Source organism: Opisthorchis viverrini (genome assembly GCF_000715545.1).
Source record: "Opisthorchis viverrini unplaced genomic scaffold opera_v5_20, whole genome shotgun sequence".
Classification (NCBI taxonomy): domain Eukaryota; kingdom Metazoa; phylum Platyhelminthes; class Trematoda; order Opisthorchiida; family Opisthorchiidae; genus Opisthorchis; species Opisthorchis viverrini.
This window is the reverse complement of record NW_008751676.1, coordinates 342,912-366,809: the sequence shown is the minus strand read 5'-3', so window position 1 is coordinate 366,809 and position 23,898 is coordinate 342,912. Positions and strand designations below refer to the sequence as shown.

At 41.4% G+C, this 23,898-nt stretch overlaps 1 protein-coding gene across 1 annotated transcript in view; it reads left to right on the top strand.

The window, feature by feature from the left end:
• T265_12870 (hypothetical protein) overlaps positions 1-23,898 on the top strand; it is a gene marked incomplete at both ends in the record, with an annotated part of 88,534 nt that overhangs the window by 8,297 nt on the left and 56,339 nt on the right. Inside the window, 3 exons of the mRNA XM_009165972.1 lie at positions 5,138-5,371; positions 12,238-12,444; positions 15,496-15,573. Coding sequence (XP_009164236.1) covers positions 5,138-5,371; positions 12,238-12,444; positions 15,496-15,573 — 519 coding nt within the window. The remainder of the gene's footprint in view (positions 1-5,137; positions 5,372-12,237; positions 12,445-15,495; positions 15,574-23,898) is intronic.

Here is a 23,898-nt window from a genome sequence, read left to right as displayed (position 1 = left end):
CCCCCCCACCCCCCCCCCCCCCCACCCCCCCCACCCCGAAGGAATGAGAGCTGCTAAATACCAATGAAAATTCTGGATGCTGCCTTTGTGTCCCGGTAATGAACATTTGGCCACCAAATTTGATCCCTTACCACCGAGGTTGAGAGTACTATCGTGGCTACAGGAAATCACTACACCAGGAGGAATGCTTGAAAGAAATATGGTTGTGTTTTCTCCATTGAAGATGTACTTTGAATCGTGGGTACCTACATACCGAAATGAGTGATCTGATGTCACTTGGGCGAACTTGAGTTTGGTTCATTGAATCTATGATTTGCTGTTATAACGTTTGATACGCTATTACATTAACCTGATAGAATCCGCGAAAATCCTCAGAACCAGCTGTAATGTTTTTTCATAGACCAAGGTCCTCAGAATTCATAAGTCTAGGTTTTGGGTTCTCAACATCGTAAAAGGCACATATATAAGAAGAATTGAGAAGTGGCCTTGGTATAATCATATGTTCAGTGTGACATTTGATTCGGGTTTTGCTGTTGTTGACAAACCATTTTCCTTGCCTAATAAAACAAGCGATATTTTGGAGCAGACTAGAAACAGAATGATATGAAGCTTCTTTGTGAAAAAATGTCTGCTATTCATTACCTTAATTGCATCTTGTCACGTCATTTGCAATTCCAGTTGTTTTTCATGAAACAAATGGGAATTTTCAGAAGTGTAGGACACAAAATAGACTGAACTAGCATTTCAAGATACAAAACAAAAAATATATGTAAACTAGAAGGAACGCACAACTTATAGGATTGCTGAAGAAACTCAGACAGCCCATGACCCGTTTTACCCCTCTTTTGACTCTTCAAGTGGGCGCAGTCTCCGAGTATTCATCAACTTATGTCCTACTAGAACATGAAGCGGCCTTCGTTCAAGATGTTCATTTAATGAATACGATAAGTGAGCGATTCAGCTGACGCTCGACCGAGTCGGGAATTGAGACCAGTCTGGTCTGAACAACAACAATATATATTTTGCGTACTTAAAAATCAGACGATGGAGAAATCAAACACCAAAATATCTAAGTTTGTGAAAAATTACTCCATATACTTCGCTGTCCGTAATTTCAGTCGTAGATGTGACTGTGAGTAGTCAGTGTGTAAGCCCGGGAGAAAATTTTATTCCAGTACTCTTTTGAAATCTATCGCACAGCTCATTCTTCTGCTGTAAATTCGCAGTGGGGGTTTTCGTGCCTTTTTAGGGAAACCATAAATTGGAAGCTGTTCTCTTTCAAAAGCAGTATCCATTGACTCTTGGCGTTTGAACCGCATCCCTTATGCAAAATTTAAGAGCAGAAGACGAGGATTTCTTTCTGTTAGTTGACAGTAATCTTCTGGGTATTCTTTTTTATGCAGTAGATGTAGAATAAGCTGTTGTGGCCTTTTTTGCTCAGGAGCGTCACTCAAATAGTTGCATGAAGTAACATAACACTGCCAAACGATAGTGTAGTTTGTTATCATTCGAACCTTGCACTTTGCGGGACTCACGTGAATAGAATGTACCAAGGCAAACGGACTGTCACATGAGAGGAGTTTTTTCACAAAACCAGGGGGTCTGCGTGCTGCACGTTCGCTTTGAATCAGGGAAGCCAAGGTGTTCAAAATGGATTGTAATCAGTGGAATTAAGTTTTACTCAGCGCATCCGCGTTTAACTTGACATTTTAAAATACATTTTAACCAGTTTAAGAAATATGATCCTGCTAATCTTTGTGTTTGTGTGAGCAATCATATACCCAGCGTTAGCATGTCAAGGTCTGGTCGAAGGCACGTAGATAGACAAAAAATGGATAACAAACATGCTTTATACGAAATACTCTTTCCAAATTGATTTTTTAAAAAGTATGTTGTCTACAGATCCACCGCCAACCAAAATTAGGAAATCAAAAGTGATGTAAGCTTGCTGATGTTATTCTCCGACTTTTTTCCATTTAGTGCGCCATGAAATTCTGAAAAAGACCCAATTTGCACTTTTTGTTCACTGAAGTTTTAATTTTCATTGAATAAAATACAGTATTTTGAATATCAAAAGTAGGTAGCTTAATTCAGCCGTAAGGCGTACGTTTGTCTCATGTTTTTCATTCACACTAACAGTAATGAAACAGCTCGAAACTGGTAGAAGAGAGTAAAAATGTAGGACACCGGAGGAAAAAAAAGTTTGCGTTTCAACCTTGTTTGACTAAATGTTAGTGCTGATACGTCTTCTGTTCGTCAGCAGTGGCCAGGAGTTTGAAATTAAGGACTCCCTCGTGATTTTTTCATAGGTAATCTTCGACTATGGTAGGTTTTGCCCCTCTCGGAGAACTTCCACGGCGCTACTTTTTGTGGATGACTTTGATTTGTTTGGTCAACTGGAAGGTTATATTACAAGATGGTAATCAGATAAAAAGCTCGTGATTAAAAAAAGGGTGCTTTTGTAGGTTTGCCACGGTTTGAGATCTTAATCGGGGGATAGCTCTAATTCAGGAGTTCATAGCCCCTTCGGACAGACTAGAACTAAGCGTTTCCTAAAAGCATCATTCAATAGGGCTCGCAGATTCGTCGTATGCAAGCACTTGCGTTATAGAGTGAGAATTTCTTAGCCGCCCTACCAATTTACCGGATCTGAAACTGGATATTGTTCACACTGCTCACCAATATCAGGAATGCATTTTACTGTCTGTGATGTCGGTTGTTGAATTTGACGTGCCTTGATGTTGGTGACTAACGTAGCACGCTCAGGTAAGAAAAAACAAGATATCTTTAGCCTATGATATTTATTTCTTGGTTGTACTTCTGACCAGAGAGCTCTTTTTGCTTATCACTTCTGCATTGTTCAACCTCCTTCAAGTTCTCGATGCAGCTTACTTCCTACGAGTCATTCTGTTGCGGAATTTGTGAGAATTGTGTGAACTACCCTATGGCTCAACGATCAAACCCATTGGTAACAAAAAACGATCAGGTCATCAGAGCCCTATTGTGACCTAATTATATCTGTGTGCGATGCCGGGTTAAAAAAACAAGCCGTTTTTCAGATCAGTCTGGTCTGCCCTTGATTGAGTTTTAGGCAAAAAGTACGACCACGTTCAGCCCCTCAATGTATTAGAGGTCACGTTTGTCAGGTACAATGATTCAGTGAACAGGATAAACTCGCTGATAATTCAACACACTCTAGTGCATAAAAAGACATAGTAAAATGTCCTCACTAGTACTGTGGGAATTTTGCACTAAAGTTTTCGCTCACATCGGTTCAGCTGCATCAAGTAACGGATAAATTTTTGGCCTTGGAGAAGGACTGCTTTTCTGCTGTATCTGTCTGAGTATTACGGCTGTTTTCATTATGGTTTGATGTGTTTACAAGAACTAATTCTCAACCTGAGTGATGCGCTTGGGCCACTCTGGAAACGCATCAATCGAGGGGCCGTATACCGCTTACAGATCAAATGGATGAGACAGTATAATTTCCAGGAAACGTCTCCTCGAATGATATTCCGGAAGAATACAACCGCACAATGAAGCGTGCAGATGTGGCTGAATATATTTTTTATTTTCTGGCTGATCTAACCCCTTTTGTGGTGTTAGAAGAATGTCTGTGAGAACAAAAATGAGTATTCACGCATTGGCTGTCATCGAGAGACGCTGACCACAGTGAGTGTTGACTACTTCCTAAGAAGTAAAATTCCCATAACGAGCGTAACTTATGAGGAAAAATCGAAGAAAGTTATACTGACTTCATTCCGACTTCATTCGCTGTCACCTTAAAATATATAGAAGCAAGACCTCTTGACCAGTAACAAAATACCAAACAGCCAAATAATTATTTTGATGTAGTTCACGTGCAAGCAACTGACGATCCTAAAGGTCACCAGACCTACTTCAGTGCTATACTTGAACACGGCCTCTCACGGAGGCCTTGCTCATCCACTGTAACTTGTTTACACAGCAACTCAACTGAGATTGCTGCGATAAGCAGAACATTTCAGAAACCATGGCGGCACTGATTTGCGATGGCCATCTTTTATAAAACATTAGACTATCCTAGACGTAGGTAACATGACCGATGGTAAAAAATATCATATTTAAAAACCATGTCCCTTCAGTTAGCATGTATATGACGTTTAAAGCCCAGCAATAACCCAATCAAGTATGGAAAAGCAGAGGTTGTTTTTCGGTTATTGCTCTCCTTAACCAATAACTTTAAATCGCGTAGAGGATATTGGAAAAATGACTACCCCTCTTGTTGATCAAACCGTATTACACATTTTACTTTAGTTTGTTTACTACGAATGAATATGACTGAAAGTCGTACCAAGATTTGAAAGTAATGAAAAGAGTTAAAAACCATCTATGTAACTTATCCTAAAGTCACTCTTTATGGCTGTACTTTTTGCTTGAAAAATATTTATAGACACATGGCATTCGCTTAGAGTTTTGCCTGGAGGTCATGAAATTGATCTAGAAATACTATTTTGAACTTCGCCTTTCTTCGTTTCTGTGCCCAAGTTGAATCCTCCTGGCGTAATATTATGTGCCACAAGACCTGAGGAATTGAGGACCATCTGATGCAACTCCCTTGCTGCGCAAATTCTAAAGTATCATCATTCTGGGAGCAAGTCATTACGTGACCCTTTGCTGTGGTTTTCCTTATTGATGGATGATCGGTGCCATATCATGTCTAATTGTGAGCCAATCACAACGCTGATCGGTCATTCGGGTCCAAACGTTCCAATGTTCAAACTACTAGCTGGAAGATTGCGGTTTCAAAACTTGATACATTATTGTAAGATGTTCATCGTTAAAGGTTCCCAATATGAAAGGAACAGTTATACAGTACTTATACACTTGTCAGCCTAGATTAGCTTCACTTATCAGACCGAATTCCGATTAAAAATTTTAATTTTATTTAGAATTGATGCTAGTTTTTATGCCAACTGGAGGCCTGATGTCGATGAGGTGTCCCGCTTCGACAACCTACCATACATCAAAGTTGAACTTTGGTGCTAATGGAACATTCAGTGTAGCTGATTAGACTTTATTACATCATTGAATGTGTTTATTAAAATGGTATTTCTTTTACAGCTTACCGTTCCTTACATTTAATATTCCTTTTCAGAGAATGGAGTAGATCCGGATCTGTCTTTTTTGGAGCATATACGGGAAATTACTGGCTACTTGATCATTATGTACTCAAACGTCGAAACGATTCCACTGACCAACTTGCGTGTAATACGTGCTGAGGACGGTGGATACAAGATTGGCGCAGATTTACAGCCAGCTGCTCTAGTTATACGACACAATCATAGAAACAATGTGGCACTCAGAAATATTGATTTGCGGAATCTCAAGTGTAAGTTTACGGTTGAGCGGATTGACGAACTTTGGACAAGCATACCCGAGTTTAAAACAGACTCAGTTTTATGCGTTCGGTTTCGGTTTACTACTCTTTTTCCTTGACCGTTCGTTCCAAACACGATCCCGTGGTGATGAAGCCATTCTTTCTGAGTCTGCTTTTCACATCGCAAGAAAAACTCACTTGGCATCAGTTAGATGGAGTGAATCAAAACAAATATGCTTAGGATATTTTGTTAGAAGCACATTTTTGTTCGAAAAGGCCAAATTTACTGAGTTAACATTACCAGCAGCGTCTATCGTGGTTTCCCTTTGACATTCGGATATTTGGTCCGAGGTTTTTTTGGCGACTTTGGTGCGATTGCGACTGCCATTCTTTCCTTATTTTTTGTGCACGTAGGTTTATCAGGCTTACTTGGTTGAACTGTTATCTGATATTCTTGACAGTACAGACGATCTAAACACAACAAAGGGTTAGAATATAAGCTTTACTTTCGCATGGCTCAGGTACGGTGCTTTCTTTTATGTCTTCAGATCGACTCGTGGCAACGTCCTGGCATCTTCGTTGGGCTGTCTGCTTTGTAAACAATGGATATTTAAAGTGTACTTGAGAGGTTGGCTGAATTCTTTGACTTGCGTAACAGAACATGTCAACCTACGATTTTACCCAAAATAAGGGGATCGACTACCGGGTGCAATGAGCACACTTAGCAATGTATCACAGCAAACCAGCAGCAAACTAGTACAACGACTGTCTAAAAGACCCACACGAACTGCCTACTGAAGTTGTTTTTTGTGCGATTTAGTGTATTTTAAGCGGATCACCACTTAAAACACCTTACAGAACGCTTCCGAAGACGGCTGTTTTTAGGGTATGGCCTCTGGGATGGAGAAAGTAGGAGAATATTGTGACATCTTTGGAGAATACACGCAAACTTTGGAATAGAATTACACTTTATTATGAAATCAAAAAGCGTCTTTTGGGTGGAGACTTCGTACGACGGGGTTTACTTTCACACACACTACTTACTTACTACTTTCTTTCTTTACTTACTTACTTACTTACTTACTTACTTACTTACTTTACTTATAGAAGAAAATATGCAGCTATTCCTCAATAGAGCGGCCACTTTGAAGCAGTCTACAACAAAGAATACATTTTGAATGGTGCCATACTGGTACGATTACTCCTTCTTGCAATGTACGCTCTGTTGCGGGACAGTTGCACAACCCAGAAATATTAATTAGCATCTCAGCTGGTAAGAATACAAATGGCGTAGAGACATGGAGTTCTTTTGCATAATCTACAATTCGTAATTTGGGTATGTTTTTCCTCTTATGCCTGACCCACTGAATCACTATTGAAACAGTCATCGGTAAGAAATGCTTAGCATCTCTTGCACCTGATGGCTTACTTCAAGACCGTCCTGCTCCTCGGAAAACAATATTGCTGACGGTTGAATCATTTCAGTGTCAAGACGCTGTTATGCTGTTTTATACAGCTATTGATTTATAGTTATCTGACGGGTGGCAGGATGGTGATAAAAGACTCAGCAGAATGAATGACTCCGACGATGCGGGTTGCCAGATTGCTTCCTAGATTCTGTCGAAATTATTGAGGCTAGTGAACAACGTGGTCAAGATTCATCACATCAAATCCGATGCAAAGCAAACATGCGGATCTTCCAGTCACCAAAGGTAGTTAGTAGTCTCTGGAAAAAACAGTAGGTCCAAAAATAATATAATACGTCTAAACCACAGCTATAACTGTTGAATTATCTGCTGGTTTATGCTGTATCAGAGAGATCGATTTCTCTCCAACTTCGAGTAATTGGCACCCATATTCAGCTCAGTTCCCTCAAAGCATGTACACACACGCCATCATAGATGCACGTGACTTATGTATCTGAATCTAAGACTCAGCCTGTCATTTATGGCATTGAGAGCCCATTTGGCGAATACAACATGAGCTGGCATGTGTCTGTGTTCGTCTTGAGTTATACACCCACTCGTGTGTGTAGATTTTTTCCGCACACATTTCTCGACCGTTGTGTACAAGCGAGCCTATTGCTGAATGATGTTCATACCTGAACAATGTATGAACCAGAGTTGTCCTCCAATCCGATGTCAGGGAGGCCTGAAAGTGGAGGGCCGGGTACACTTACTCGCGGATTGCTCGAAAGAATATTGAGTTAGACAATACAAAATGACATTTTGTAAATTGCAGAGTGTAACACTGGGTTCAGTTGCGGTATTCATCTACTATGGCAATACCTGGAAAGGCCCCAGAGTGGCCGTCATCTTGTAGTCATCATCACAATTAGGAAATATTGCCCTAAGAAATAAAACATCACCTAATTTTGTTTGTTTGTATGGGTTTGGATAGTTTTAGAACTTCTGTTTATTAAAATCGATATTCTTCGTGAATTTACAATTTGATCATCCTATTCCCTTCTAAGGAGAAGTGTTGTCCCGCGATGCTGTGAAAGTGTTCCGTAAAAGTTCCGTCCACTTAGTGCAAGTCGTCAAGGCGTGCTCGCCAGTTTCTACCCGGGGCCTCAATTAAGTGGGTTGATTCACCTACCTAACTGAACCAGACTCCTGGATTGATTAGTTATAATACAACAGTTCCATCCAGATAATATATATGTATACATACATATATATATGCATATATATATCCCACAGGTAAGGGTTCCGGATGTGACTGGTGATCGCTGCAACCTATTAGATTGAATTCGTGCGCGATATGGGATGTATCAATATAGTCACTCCAGGTGTAATAACATGCATGGAGCCACCGACAAGGCATCTACAGCCTCTGCTCTTGTTTTGGTACTGCACCTCGCAAGTCAGATGATGCTACACTTAGGGCGAGTCATGTTTGATATCATTCATTTGGTGCTGTGGTTAGTCGCTGTAATATGACAATTAAATTTGGGTGCGAGTGCCAGGCAAATATTTTCTGCTCGTGCCAAACACAAAAATAGGTATGTGGTTGATTACTGAAGCTGAATACCAGGCCAGATGCTATCACAAGCTGCGGGGTTTGCGTTTCCTCATGTGCTATTAGCTAATAAAATTGAGCAGTCAGTCGAGTCTAGAGTTAGCAGCAGATTCATTAGCAAGAGAACTTTGTCTCTACAGTAGAACTTCTATTATGAAGGGAAGTTGCGTTTGTTCAAGGAGAGTTAGTAATGTTTTATATACACCAATTTCTAAGCCCTAAGGCAGTTCAGTGGAACCACAACGACGGGTAAAAAAGAAACGTGCTTTTTCGTTAAACAAATAAAGGTTGGAGTAATGTGGCTACGTTTTGATACATATTCTCTTTTGGTGCAAAATTCTTGCACTTTTGTGACAATTGAACTTTGTAGGGCTTTCCTAGTTTTCTGATCCCGTGATTCGCCATATACGTGTACTTATGCACCTCTAGCACAAGTGACTAGAGCTCGTCAGGCCATCAGAAATCTCCTAACAGCAAGTTTATCTATAAGTAATTCAAGGTTTGGTCGTTGGCTTGTTCGCTGAGCTGGGCAATTTGGTTGCAAACGTTTCATCACCAATCGAGGTGACATCTTCAGTGCGTAGTTGTGCGCAGCGATGGGTTAGTGGTTGTGCAGGGAATGAATGTAATTCAGTCTGAAACTATGAAGGCTTTTCAATCACATTTCAGTCCAGTCATCTGAGGTATGCCCAGCTCAAAATGTCATTTAGCACGAAACTTGTTTTTCAGTCGTTAACTCCTTTGTTGTTGATGTTTTTGTTTCCGCAGACCTTCTATGGCGTAGCAAACCTTTGCCAAAATGCACGTATAGTCATATTTCTTCAGCCTAGTAAGCGCCCAGACACGCGTTAGTACACACAATCGCACATGAGAACAACAATGGCAGTTCAATAGCCAGATGCCTTGTTACCGATGCATATTACGAACAAGGAAGGCACACTTTGGACCTGTTGGCTAAAACTGTGCCGGCTGCATACCAGTCGGTGGTGTTGGTGTGCACGATTTGCTCCGTTTGAGGCTGTATCGATTTTCAGTGTTAACAGGTGGTCAAAGGTAGGCTGAATTTTCTAGTGTATCAAAGCGTTTAGTCTCCAAGATGTTTCGTACCGTGAATAGATACTACGCTTTGAACAAATTAAACGCACTCATACCAATTTAGTTGCTTTATGCAATAGCGTTATATCTGAGCAGAGACAATAGTCGGACTGTTTTGTCAATCGTTTCCGACAGGAAGATTAGCTTGTAGAAGAGTGCCTTGAAGTTGTTGAAGTATAGCTGGCCCGATGATGAAATCGATATTGAAAAAGCAGGAAAACAAGGGAGGTAAATGGTTCAAAATTACCCGTTCACAATGCTGTTGAGATACTCTTTACAGCAAGCATTCGTTTATGGAACGGACAGCAGAAGCCACAATAAGATTTCCGATCAGCCGGAGCGTTCTGAAAGTTTCTGGTCAAAAACAAAATTAGATAATCATAATGTGACTAAAAGTTATCTGCTGAACGTACACGAAACACATTTCAGATAAATCTCTTTTGCCTATTTGCATGAGTTGTGCTTACAATTTAACCTATCATATTACAGGCTGCGTTGTATGGAAAGTTCACATTTTCAGTGATATCCACTTCCGAAAGCTTGAAGATATTTTGAGTAAAAGTCGACTTTAAAGCGGAATAGGTTCTAAACAACGATTTGAACACGTCCACAGGAATTACATAACGTTTTCAGCACACACACTATTCGATTGCATGGACCGGGATGCCCTTCTCACCAAGTTTTTCTTATATTTAGGGAAGCCCATAGAGTTTTTCAACGCGGAGTAGTGAAAGAATATATCTGTGAAACTAAGATAAATTAAAGCCCATTCTGCGAGCAATAAAATGCAGTTTTCGAAACTTTACAACTCTATATGTGCAACGAGATGAACGATGAGTTTGGCCTGGTGAAAATAACCTTCCGATGTTTTGGCTTTTTTCCCTTTACTGAGCTAGGTAACCTGACTGTAAGCGATTTGTCAACAGTCGAACTAGTTTTTACCTCGTTAATTTAAGGGTGCGTCGGTGTGTAGGTAATGCGGGATGCCAGGAACACATCGGCATTAAAACAATGCACTTCTAGGAAGCACTAGTCACTGTGCCTCATTTCCATCCTCCATCAACAAGGACAGACCTAAATAAAATTTCAATGAAAATGTGGAGACAACGGACACGCAAGGGAGTTCATAAAGGTATGCTGCATGCTCTGTAAGTTGATGTAGAGAGGTCGAAACCATCCACGCATTAATACGACCAAAGAATCTTCAAGTTAACCAGACAACTCAAAGGCAACGGACAATCAGATGAACCGATAAGGTGGCAGCCGGGGCAAACACGGGTACGATAGACCACAGGTCATCAGATGAGACTCAAACGGGTTGAGATCTATGAGTAAGGTGTCAACAAATTGGACAGTGACCTAACCAACGGGAGTGATCATCCAGACGAATATTTATTGTGAATAGCCCCCGATCAGAATAACAAATAGAAACATTACCGTTTCTCAGCACCGACGCAGCGCTAAACGTCAAAGATGAGTCTGAATCTCATTCCTGAAATATTTGAGGAACTTCTGACTTCCGTGGTCTCATTGAATTGTATCCTAGAAAAAACTATACTTAGATCCATCGGAAAGATGTGACGTTGGAGGAAGTGGGACCATGTGTAATCGAAACATGTAAATTTTTTCACACCCAGTCTCATAGTCTAACTCTGAACTAAGGTTTTTTGACATGGATAATCCCAAGTAATGCTGTGTCAGGGAAGCATCATTGGACTAGGGTCCATAAAATGGGATAACTGCGTCAACTGAACACTTTGCCATTCACGTTTTTCTGCGAGAAAACTCTTTTGTCTAAAGCTGAAAATGTTGAGCGACATTCGCCTCTCTTTATCAGATGGAAAGTAATAAACCGAAGGCGCAACAATGAAACTGAACAGTTTACCGGCCCGCATCCTTAAGGGAACCAGGACAAATGGTCATAACCCAGTCGTAAACACATTGTTTGCAAGTGCAAAATAGAAGCCGTAGCATGGTGTAGATAGTCACGAATGGACCAAAAAATTTTACACATAACGTTTCATCAGTAGGCTTTTCGGTAAAAATTCCTGAAGTTCAGGATTTCTCCCTCATTATTGTATGTCATTTTGTCGATCATCCCAATCGCATGAAACTGGACACTGTAAGAAAAATTCCGGCAAGCATTCGTAGCATCACTCTGTGCTTGAAGCCAGCTGCCCCTCCATTGTTATCACAAACCTTTTACTTCCAAGTCATTTAACTGGAGAAAAAAACTTGTAGAGTAGACAGTAATGAAGCAATAAACACCCATGCTGCAGGTAACTACAAAGTCAGAGTGAGGCCTTACTTCAAAAACACAAGTCATTGTTTTACCTATATAGATACTGAAATAGTGTCTTAGGCTTACATGCACCACCATTCTCAGATTGACCCTCAATCACATCTGCAGTTTAACACGGCAAGTTGACCATTATAGGCGTAATCGTTTTCGTAAAAGTTTTCGACGGAGTCTTGCATGCTTTTATTCCGGCACAACTGTTTTCAAAGACATCAGTCCTTCAAACACCTTTTGAGAAGAATGAACAAGGTCGCTATTTATGATTATGGAATTCTGGCTTAATTACATCTATCCCAGATACCTTGGCTTCGATTTCCAGGACGGTTGTATTTGATCTTGGTTTTATCCCACCTAGCATGTCGTGGCTGAATTATCTCTTGCGTATAATGTGCTAGTTGGATGTGCTGATTGTACGCTTTAGTTATGCAGATTATAACTATCTGTATTTTCACCGACCCTACAGCCATTGTCCAAGGAAGCGTGTACGTTTACGACAATCCCGGATTGTGTTATTTGTCCAGACGTGTTAACTGGACAGAACTTTTTGAAACTCCAGGGGAGCAATTTGTACTCGGGAAGGAGGCAGTCGAGGCGGCAAATGAGTTTACCACAACAGCGACTCCCGGGCACGAGAAGTGGCATGGAAATGATGACTACTGTGATGCGGCTGGTAGGTTATTTGCCTCTACGGCTGTGTACATAAGGTTTGACTTGTCGGTGAACATAGGATATATATATATATAGTATCTAGATTTTGCCGAAAAAATGCTGAAGGCAGTGAACCGTCTTCCACCGTATTGTTACAATCAGATGGGATGAGCGATTCTTGTGGTGAAGAATACTTTCGTCCATAGTTCGACTACATTGTACTCAACGACGATGTTCCCCTTTTCTGGGCCGAGTGAGCTGTGGATTAGACAAAATTACTTCACGGTAAAACGACATACCGCGTATCGTATGGTGCGTTACCAGTGTTTGGCAGCGGGTACTCCAACCAAAATGAATTTTTGCTGACCAGCCCAATAAGTGAAGAGATTGATACACTGGTTCTCACCAAGGAATTTGAAACGAGCGGAGGTTCCATTTGAGGTAGGCTAAATTCGGTTCATATAAGCTGCTTACAGCTCACCCGGTCAACCGATGTCCTCACACCGAGTGTATGACGAATTGTTTAAGCACGCCAAATTAAGTCAGACTGGGATAAAGGTCTGAGAACGAATATTACGCATTTCCATGGGGTCGCAGTGTGGAGCGGTTATGAAACCGGAACGTAGGATGCAGGAAGGGTGCAGGAAGCCAAGAAGAAAGAGCGCGTGAAAGAAGAAAGAAAGGGGAAAATTTTAAGCTTCACCGCCAGGATAGGGTCTCACCATATCTTAGGTACACTTGTCCAGTTTCAACCATCTTGTGGTCTTTTTTTCTTATTAACGACTTAATCAGGTAACTCAAACACACCTACTCCTCGTCAGTAAGTTCATGGATCAACAAATTGGAAACTTTGGCATAAACTTGGCACCATAACACTCATACACAGAGGAACTCCTTTCAATCAGTTACGAACGAACCCTCGCAAAAGTTTTTGTGCATGTTGCTAGAACAATTTCTCGGCACTTTTGAGGAAGCACCAGGTTTCTTTTGGAACGCTCAAATGGAGGTTTCCGGAGAAACTATTCGCCCGTCCACGATTTGGATTTTAGAATCATGGCAATAGTAAGTAGACATTCATGTGCTGTCCAAGAGCGCACGTGCCGTCCTTTTGGAATTTCATGCAACCGACCTTTTCGCATTCCCAAGAAGGCAAGTGTGGTATCCGTCTGTTGGTTACGCCAGAAGTGAACCTGCCAGACTACGTGGTGAGAAGAGAGAGAACCCGGGACATGTCTTTGTTGTCAAGACAAACATAAAGAGTTTTTGAATATTCGGCTGAATGGTCGAATACGGCCATTCACAAGTTCGTTCTGTCCACCCCATGGAGACTTTTTTGTCGTGAGCACCTTCACACCCCCCCCCCCGATGGTCGCATGCCACTAAGCCGTGTTTGGTGAGCCCTACCAACGCACCTGCTATCCTGAACATGTGGTAGCGATGGTGACCTTGGTGACACGTAGTCTCGGCACATGCACATTTCGTGCTTGGACGCATCGTGGCAGCAAGAATACCGGGTTTGGTGGTGGGATACGGTCTGTTTATTTGCCACCTCAAGCTGCATACCAAAATACTGCTGTGTGTTCTGGAACATGTACATTCATGGGACGGAGAATCAACGTTCTGTGAGCACAAATGCTTACGGAAATTGCTGTTTTGAGCCACTGAAATAGAGGACGGAACACTTAGGCTCCCACTTTATGTGTATACTGGAGTGCTTTTCAAAGTCATAACCGACAGAAGAAATCCAGTGTTTTTAGCCTGAGGGACATGGTGGCCATTGGAAAACTGAAGCCAAATTTGTGCATCTGAAAAGAATGGTTCTAATGGTATAACTATTTAACTGGATCTGGTAGACTCAATATTGTCCTTTCCCTTTACTCCGTTAGTTGTTCTACACGTTTTCCTTCATAATATTGTTCGCTATTCGACATGCTTCCGTTAGGGTGAGCTGTCCGTGGTTTTCGTTCGTTTTACGATCTCACGGACAATTGCGACTCCCGTTATTACACCTTCCACATGCGCACCCCCATTTTGTTGGAAGGCTTTCGCGTCATTTGGTAGCATTAGTAGCAGATAGCGAAATGAGTTGTCTGGACATCAAGGGAGTTCACATGATTTTGCCAGATGATCCTTCGCTCCTCACGCTATCTCCAAATAAGAGGGCGTGATTTCACTTAGAATGGCTTACAGTGGCTTCATTACTAGACAAACTGGTGGGTTCGATTATTCTAGGCCCGTATTTTACCAAATGTGTTTACTAACTCCCCTATTTGATCATGAAGAAACCGGTTACCCTAATAAGAACACGTAAATTATGGTTATCCGGAAGATTTTGGAACAATAGGTTGTGATTATTTAGTCATGCTGTTGGACCGAATACTTTACATAGTCACATTTATTTTAAACAAAATCTTGGTATCAAGAAAGGAATTTTAAGTAATGACATCCTTATGTTGTGATTTTTTTCAGCGGTTACTTTCCACTAAAAGGAATTCCTTAGACTGTGTATTGCCCCAGTTTCCTGTCCTAAGCAGAGCATAAGGTCGTCCTTTGGGACTCAAACTAAAACAGTGAGTCTTGTGTAAAGAACGTAATCAACGGCCATCCAAAAAAACAACAAATGTGTGCATATCAAGTGATAAAGCACACCATATCCGGAGAAATCACACAGGGATATGAGCGCTGTCTTGGATAAATTATCCTAACAACTCCAAGTAGCTACTGAATTTTCTGATGTTGTTCCCTCCGAAAAACACCTTCTCTGGACAGACTTCTGTGAGTGACCTTTGGTCCCTTGAAGCTTTCTGCAATGTCAGCGAACATCTCTGAATTACCCGTCTGCCAAAATAGGTTTGATTTAATCGGTTCGTTTACATGGACTATATAGAAGAAAACAGTGGTATTAATCCATATGCCCGTTACAATGAATGCCCATTCATCGGTGTTTTGACTTACATGTAGAGCACAAGGACCAAATTCTTGAAATCTATAATTCCAGTCTGCGTGAGAGTGCCTCATCCCGCCGTGCAGTTCGGCCTCAGTCTGTAAAACTTTTATTTCTCATGTGTTTTAGTTTGTTCTTACACCTGTCGAAACTTTACTGGCGGTTCACAGCACTGTTGGGGACCAGATCCAGAGGAATGTCAACAAGGTAAGTTGGAAAATACCACAATTATAAGCAGTAAAAACGTAAAGCGGAGCATCCTCGGGTAAAGAGGTCAGGATCTGGCCTGTTTTGTGGATTTACCCCACGGGCAGTGAAGTTGCCGTAAAAATACACTTTTTATGCTACAGAAAACAGCCAATAATGTCGTATTGCCCCAGACGATAATAAGGAGAATCCTACTAAAGTACACTCATGTAAATACCAATTTAGTTTTAATGAGTGTTCCATTGGAACTCAGCTGAANGCTGAATCACCGGTTTGTGATGTGCGAAACCGCTCTTGAGCTATGGAATATTTTCAGACACCTTATAAGCAACGTAGTACGTCTATACAATGTATTGCGATAAAGGCGTATCGTACCATTATCTGTACTCACATTATGACATACTTGCACAATTTGGAGTCCCGGGATGAAACAAATTATAAATTCCGAATCCTCTTTGCCAACCAACAAAATACAGTTGTTGTTTCTCTATTTTAAAAGGCATCTCCAGTCGCGTTTGATTAACTCAGTGCAATGTTTTTCCGTATTTTGGCGAGCTGAAGAGAAGTAATTGGTGTTAAATCTGAATGTAGTCATCAATTCTTAACCGAATTTCAGTGACAGCTATCATAGCTATACCCGATCGAAAAAAGGTATCGGCTTCAATGAAAACCTGAATTTCGGATGAAAGGTAAGGCGGATGAAAACTGAATTCTTAGGGAAGCGGCATTCACATAACGCTTTTCAGCCTTATCGGGAAACATAGGTGGGTGTTAGGAAAGTCTCATTCTGACTTCTACTCTCTGTAAATGGCGATCCCATGTGGCGCACCTTCCAGAGGAACTATTCGCGGATTTGAAGCAGCTGCGTTAAATTAACAAGACTTTCATCTCTAGACGGTCTCAGTCAACTTGAAAAGATAGCACGATTCAAACAAAACGATTTTAAGCACTACGGAATGTGTTATTAGACTGCATGCTTTGCATAATTCTGGCACAACGTGCCCACACATTCGACTGCAAATGAGGTCACGTGCTCCAGGAGGTTGCGTCAGTCACATGACTCTGTGCATGTAGTAGAGAGTAAAGAGCAACCGTTGCAAGTGGACCTTTATTTGACTACCATTTGCCTTAAGATGGATCAAGGTAAAAAAAGTCCTCCTCAAAATCAAATCAGCATACTGTACTCTTGGTCGCAATTGTGACCGTTTGGGTGGAAACAATGAAAAACTTCCTCTGATGCAAATGGTGACACAAGTGGTGGTGGTGCTTCAGTCAACAGATCTGAAAATCTATCAGAAACAAGCAGCGAATGATAAAATTTGTGTTTAACTGATCCACACAACACTTGGTATTGTGAGATTAAGTGTCTTTTCCTGTTGATTACTCATGAGCATGCCTGGCACTACACCACAGTGTACCAAAGTCTGACGTAGCAGATACTGTTGACGCCAACGTTTTCCGACTGCTGAGTGAGCAAAATTATCGACCGGAATGGCATTAGTCCACGAGGTCAATGTGAATATGTATGAGTTTGGGAAGTGTGTTTGTGCATTAATGGCTAAAAATAGGATGGTCTGTATGAATATCGATAACTTTAGTCCTGAAAATTGATTACAGAAGAACCTCCCCACCTGCCCCCCTTTATGCCAAACAACTGCATATTTGCTCTCATAGATCAATATTCCCTCGAAAGGTGCTCCGTAATTCGACAGATACTTTCATTCGCACACGAATTTGGATATGGCTGGATTCTTTAACAGAATAGTTAAATATCTCGTTTATGATGATTTGCTTCAACTAAATGTACTGCACCAGGGTGCCTCACATTTCAGCTTGTACGACATCCGACAAATTTTCCAGAATAAGATTTCTCACAAAGCTGCTGAAAACTCTTCCACAACCCACAACCAGTCTCGCCATTCTTGGGACGCCCAGACGGTGCGTTACCCCAGATTTCTCTGTGAGTGTAGTCTGGGCGTGTTGTACGACATATTGTTTCACAGTGTCGACCACTCGTCCCGACTAGATCAGTCATCTGCGTCCCCATACGGATCTAAAAGCATACATTAATTCCTATCATAGTTTTCTGTATATTTGACTAATATAGCTGCTCTCTTGCAACCTAGTTAGTTTATCACAGTCAGATGGACACACCAATTAGTTGTCACAGTGTCCAGTATTACGGGACCGTACAGTACTGCCTGCCCCAGAGCCTTGTTGGAAAAACAGTGCACTAATTTCAGGATGAATCAGCATTCTTGTCACCGTCTTTTGACTTTATTGCATCTTCCAGTGGGAGCACTTGTCCGTTCCCCATAGCCGATTGCTTTGCTATCCCATGACTGTACTCATAATCATTAGGTTTTGCATTGCCATTCCTACATGACAAGAAAATGTCTTCTGAAGTGGGAGCCGCATACTTAGCAATTATGCCAAGAATTGCATAACTAGAACGTGCCTTTTGTCAACGAAATGCGAAGAGCTCAAGAACAACACAAGCGTTAGGTGACTTTCGACAAGAAAATCACATTTAGACTACCTACCCTGTGTACCGCATCTCAGCTTCTTCCAGGAGAGTGAAGCCCTTATGCAAACCTCAAGCCAGTCGTTCCGGTTTCCAGCGAGAACTTTGTCGTACAATATATCTCGCAGACGAGCACGTGGGAAGTAGAAAAGTCTCACAAGGAAGTTAGAGCAAAATGATGGCTAGTTTCACTTGCAGCCTTATGAGTACTGTGCTGTGAAGCGGTACCTTTAAAATCGCACCAACTGAACAATGAGTTTGAAGAATATCATGGATAAGGGATTCACCTGGAATTCAGTTCAGTTTCCCATTAAATTTAAATTAGTGTGCAGGTGGGCGTGTTTCGCTAACTGTGCAGACTTCTGACTCAAGCATCTCACAATGTTGACGGGGTGCGCACACCTGCTGAGCCGTTTGTGGTTGTCGAACAGTTTTCAGCAAACTTTTGAGTTGAGTCAGGAGTACAACCAGGTTCGCATTACATGACGAAACTAGAACGGCTTTGGTGCTAATGAGATGTCCGTCGTTATTTCCATGGACTGCTGTGAAAATCAACGGTGGTGCTAAATTTGAGGATAAACTTCATCATCAACACCCCGGTATCCATTCGTCAGTGGAAGGAATTTACTAGGATTTAGTAAAGCTGCGTTTTCGAATAAAACGGCAGTTACTCACAAGCTGGGATTACTTCTACCTAGGATTGTAATTATGTCCATCCATTGACTCAAATCAGATTTTGAGGTTTTGCGTGCGCTGAATACTAGTTCATGGTTTCAAGGATAAACCACAGACCTGATATAATTTTCAATAGCTTCATTCCCTCTATTACAGGCTCCATACTTCAAAATTGGCACCAAGATAAAACGCTTTTAATGACCGTAGATACCTCACCGTTCTTTTCTCATGTACAGCGGCTGCAAAGAGGCTTTGGGCTGCGGATTAGTTGAGATAGAGCTCTGGGATGATTACGGTCACAAAAAATTAAATGTGGTAAAAAAAATAGCCTTTTATGAAAACTTCTGTGCTGGCATAAGTGTGGACAAGTCCCTGTCGCATTGGACTTCTGTAGTTGTCCGCTCAAAGCACACTTTCAGCCATTCCGATCTGAACGTGTCAGATGCAGAGGGTCAGAACAAAATCAAGGATTAAATCGAACGCACCATAATGAGTTTTAATTGGAACCCTCAGTTGCGTACCAACGTGGGTTTTACGGGAGACTCACTCGAATTTCCCGAATCTCGCGTCTATGATGTATCACGTCCATAGATTTACTAATGTTCTCTCTGAGGAACACAACGCATGGGAAAGGCCCTGTGTTGTCAGTCACCATAAATTAGTTGTTCAGTAGGAAATCCTGATGATACTGTGAGAACGTAACTCTTAGTAGCGTTCACTAGCTGAAAAACCATACCAAAAAGGTTTTCAGAAGGGTGAACAATTACAACAGCAAACTGTGAAAATCCATGGTCTGAAGCAACATTCATTTTTCGTAATTCTCAGCCGAACCCGATAGGATTTCCGAACCGACGATATCAGACAATCTGTACATTTGACGTAATGCTTTTCACTCACAACAGGCCAATGAATTCATTAACCTACGTGTAGTTTCGAATGTAAACTCCTTCCTTCAGTAATTTGTAGTGAGCGGAATGTTCCTACTGATGTTTGCTTACCTAATAACGCCGTTTCTATAGCATTATTTTCCACCGAATATAACACCGTGAGATCCACATGGTGTTCTCAAGGAGCTATTCTGCTAATTCGCACAGCAGATGAAGCGTGTCTTTGTCTTGAACATCTTCAACAGTTCCGAGGCTGATTCCACACGACCAGGAGAATAGGGCTCTCATCAGATACAATAGTGTCATTTTCCGCATGTGTTTTCACACTTGTAGCCCAGGGATGAGTCCAAAGTTGTTCTGACCGCGCACTACTCTGCGCAAAGTGTACAAAAGTTCAACAAAACGTACATAGTTAGGTCACACCACTGAAAGTGGACCAACACGCTTAGTTGCTTTCCAGCTTTCTCGAGCAGACCTAATCGGAACAAATAAAAAGCAAATATCTTCGGTAGAGATTTCAAACGACGATGGATTATCGTCTAAAATTAACACACTACTCACAAAGTTGCTGAAGAATCTTCCCAACCAACGAACGGTTTCGCTCTTTGTGGTGTCATCGTAAACGAGAGAGCCAGCTGAATCAGTTGAGTCTCCTGTCAAAGCCCAATTTATGTGCAAATCAGAGTATTTGTCGGAATGGTAGATTATTCATTTTGCAGCGCTGGTACTAGCAGAGACTGACACGTGATATTCTGCGTAATGTCAACTCACATAGTGACCATTCATGTGTGGACATGAATTCAGTGCATCTAAATTCGACGAGAAAGGCAACAGGTCAAATCTGTCACAATATCACACGGTCATTGACGTTTTGATTTTGTCTTGTTTACTGCTTACATCGTGGTGGAAACTTAGGTCATTATTGGTGAAAAAGGAAAACCATACAATAGGTAATTTTTAATTAAGGATCGATGTCCCCTCCAAGCAGACGAAAAATTCTGGAGAACACTCATACAAAAGGGCCCTCTTGTGATATAAGTGGAGAGGAAACAGAAGGATGAAGAAGTCAAACCTGCCAATTAAAATGACGTTTGGAAAATTGATGCCAAAAGTGCTATCCGATCCCAAAGTCAGTTACGTTACGATAAAGAGAATTCATCCGAAATAACTACAAGTTCAACTGCGGAGGAACTAATGAACAATGTGCGGTCAGCTGATGATAACGCTGACAACATTCTAGTGGAAAGGATCGTCGTACCCCGGTTGATAGTATTTAATCAGTAGGAGTGTGCGTCGAGTATATTTACATATGTAAAGACCGGTCATGAAGATTTCGTCTTATAACTGAAGCTAATGTAAGCTGAAAAGCGGAGAAGCACCATGCAGTAGTTTCATTCTTGTTGGGAACCAATAACAGTGCGTGTCTTATGGATTTGGAACCCATGACCTTCAGGCTAGTGATCTGAACACTAAGCCGTTCGACCCGTAGGATAACTGTGATGTCAACCGATCCATTCAGTTAATGTTTTTTCATCTCTCGCCGGAGTTCTTTATTTTTTATAGACCAAATTCGGCTGAGGAAATAAACCATACAACTAGTAATTCTTTGTGAACTAGGCTACAAACCAAGGTCTCTGACCAATTAGTCAGTTATACACTAAGTGCACCTGTACTAAATGTGCGACTCTGATGGGACAATATTTTATGTAAAGTGAGCATCACACATGGGGGTTTTCTTTCTTCAACTACAGAACAACGACTGGGGAAAAAGCAATAAAACCTCGGAAATTGAAATCCCAGAAAAAACATGCATCATGTATGTAAACAGTCCAATTTTAGCGTTTTCTGCAAGGAACTAGCAGAAATACACTTTGGGGCTTATCTAAATAACGTGAGTCACGTATAATTTATTGCTGAGAAAAAACATGGACACTGTCGCATATTTCGGCAGCCAGAACATAAGATCTTATATGCTTTCTGGACTGGGATCTTCCAGCTAGAGCAAAGTAAACACATGAGTTTCTAAAGGCACAGGAGAACAATAATCAGCTAGTATATGGAAGATTAATAAAACAGTGGTTTAAGTACCCATGTCCACCTGTGAGATGCCGATAGAATGAGTCACTCGGAAGTGGAAAACGCCAAACATGCCACTCTGTTTGTGGGGCTTATAACTTATGTTGATAATCAGTGGCAGATAACTGAAGAGTTCCAACTGTGACCAAACTGCTCTGCCCCAGTACACCGTGAGCGTCATCGACATTGTGTGGCGAATCATTGAAATTCAAGTGACAGGCTCACTTCGGATTAACCATCGTTGTGAGGTTATTCGCTTGGACTGATTTTTGCCTGCATCACTCATCACAGGACACAGTGCGCGTAAAAATGAGTTACCACGGTTACTCGACGTATGTCTATTCGTTTAGATGATGTGACAATTTCATTAGGGTCCTTCCTTCACCCTTTCATGCCAGACGTCTTGAAAGTTTTAAGTGCATGACTTGGAAACTATCACAAAACGTCCATCATTTGCTTCCATCGGTCTTTCCAAACCCGGTTTGATGTCCCCTTTACAGTCATATGGCTCAGCTTGACCTTATTGTTTAAGGTCATGTCAAAATTTATATACCGGATCGACGTGGTCAAAATCGCATCTATCATAAGCCATCTACCAAGTGAGTGATCGACGTCGCACGTCTGTAAAAGTGAAATGCTTCCTAACAAATCCTTAAGCAATTTAGAGTTTTTAGACAACCGTCTTAAAATCAAATATCCATCAAGGCAATGCAATGCAACGGCTTTAAAACAGAGTTGTGTTACAAAATTTGAGTAATTTTCCGAGGATAAAGCAAGCTGCCACAATGATGGGGCGTGATATTTTGGATGCTCAAAGATAACTATACAAGTCCACCAATGTACTCAAACGTCATCAAGCATCTCTGATACTAAAGTTACGAATGTTATGCCGGGTATGACCTGAACTGATTTATATGCTGAACCCGAGTTACATTCCGGTCAGGAAACCAACATACAGTATGATTGAAAAAGGCTTATTGTATGGTGAACCAATAGTCACAAAAATACCCATCCAACATCAAATTACGATGTCGACAGACAACGAACGTCACTTCCGTTAAACGGATTCATGAAGACACTGTAACAAAACGGGGTTTGGTAAGGTTTTGCTTATTTGGGTCGCCTCCAATGCAGCGATTTCTAATAGACTAGTTGAATGGAGTCATCCAGATTTAAACACATTTGATCTTCACTTCTGCTCTGTGCCAGCCAGACCAAGGCTTCTAGTGAATTAGGTTCACTTGCAGAGATAAATCGATACTTGAATATGTGAGAAAAACTCACGTGCGCTGGTGATGTCCTTCTCAGGCATATGCTCTAGGAGTCCACACACTAGATACTTGTTCATTTATCTTCATTATGCTAGCGGTCCTAAAAAGACAGGGCGCCTGCTGTACAGCCTTATTCTATTCTTTGTCGGATTATAATTGCCGATCCTATTGTAGGTAGAGAGTATGCCAGCGCTTCGCCAGTCAACGCGAAAGACTTAGAAACAGTGAAGTCCTTAGTGGTAAAATGTACAGCCTTTTATCACTGTTTGTCACATGCCAGGTTTTTTCTACATCACTGCACCCATTCATATGTATTGGCAGAAGCTGTCGACGGTAACTGAAACAAAGCTGTATGGCCCTGTTTTACTTACTAATGTTCGAAATGAGCCGATGAGTTACTGAATTTTCAGTGAACGGGTGTTCTTGACAGACAACCGTGAGGCATGCGGCCTTTAAAACAGTGATTCTAAGATAACTTTAAATTGACGCACTCGACCTCCCAGATCATAGTGAGCAGCAGAAGTGGCTAAGGTAAGTAATACACTACTCATTAAGTTGCTGGAAACGCTTCGATACATGTGTGTATGTGTCCGGCAGTGCCAGAAAATTGAATTGCACACTGAAAGTAGCCGCTTCTGAACACAAACAGCCAATCTGGTATCCAAATCAGCCTCATTGGACAGCCAATGTTCAAAGCACCAAATTTACTAGACACATCCGGGAGAATACACCGGTTTTAAGTTTTATGCTTACGCATTCATCAACGTGGAAGATTGTTACTGAAAACGAAGACTGCCTTGGTGTTCATCTAGTGTGCAAAGTAAGCGGATGCATTGCATACTTCGAAATCCTGCCTTCACATACTAACCAGTTTGCACTTGAGTGAAGTATT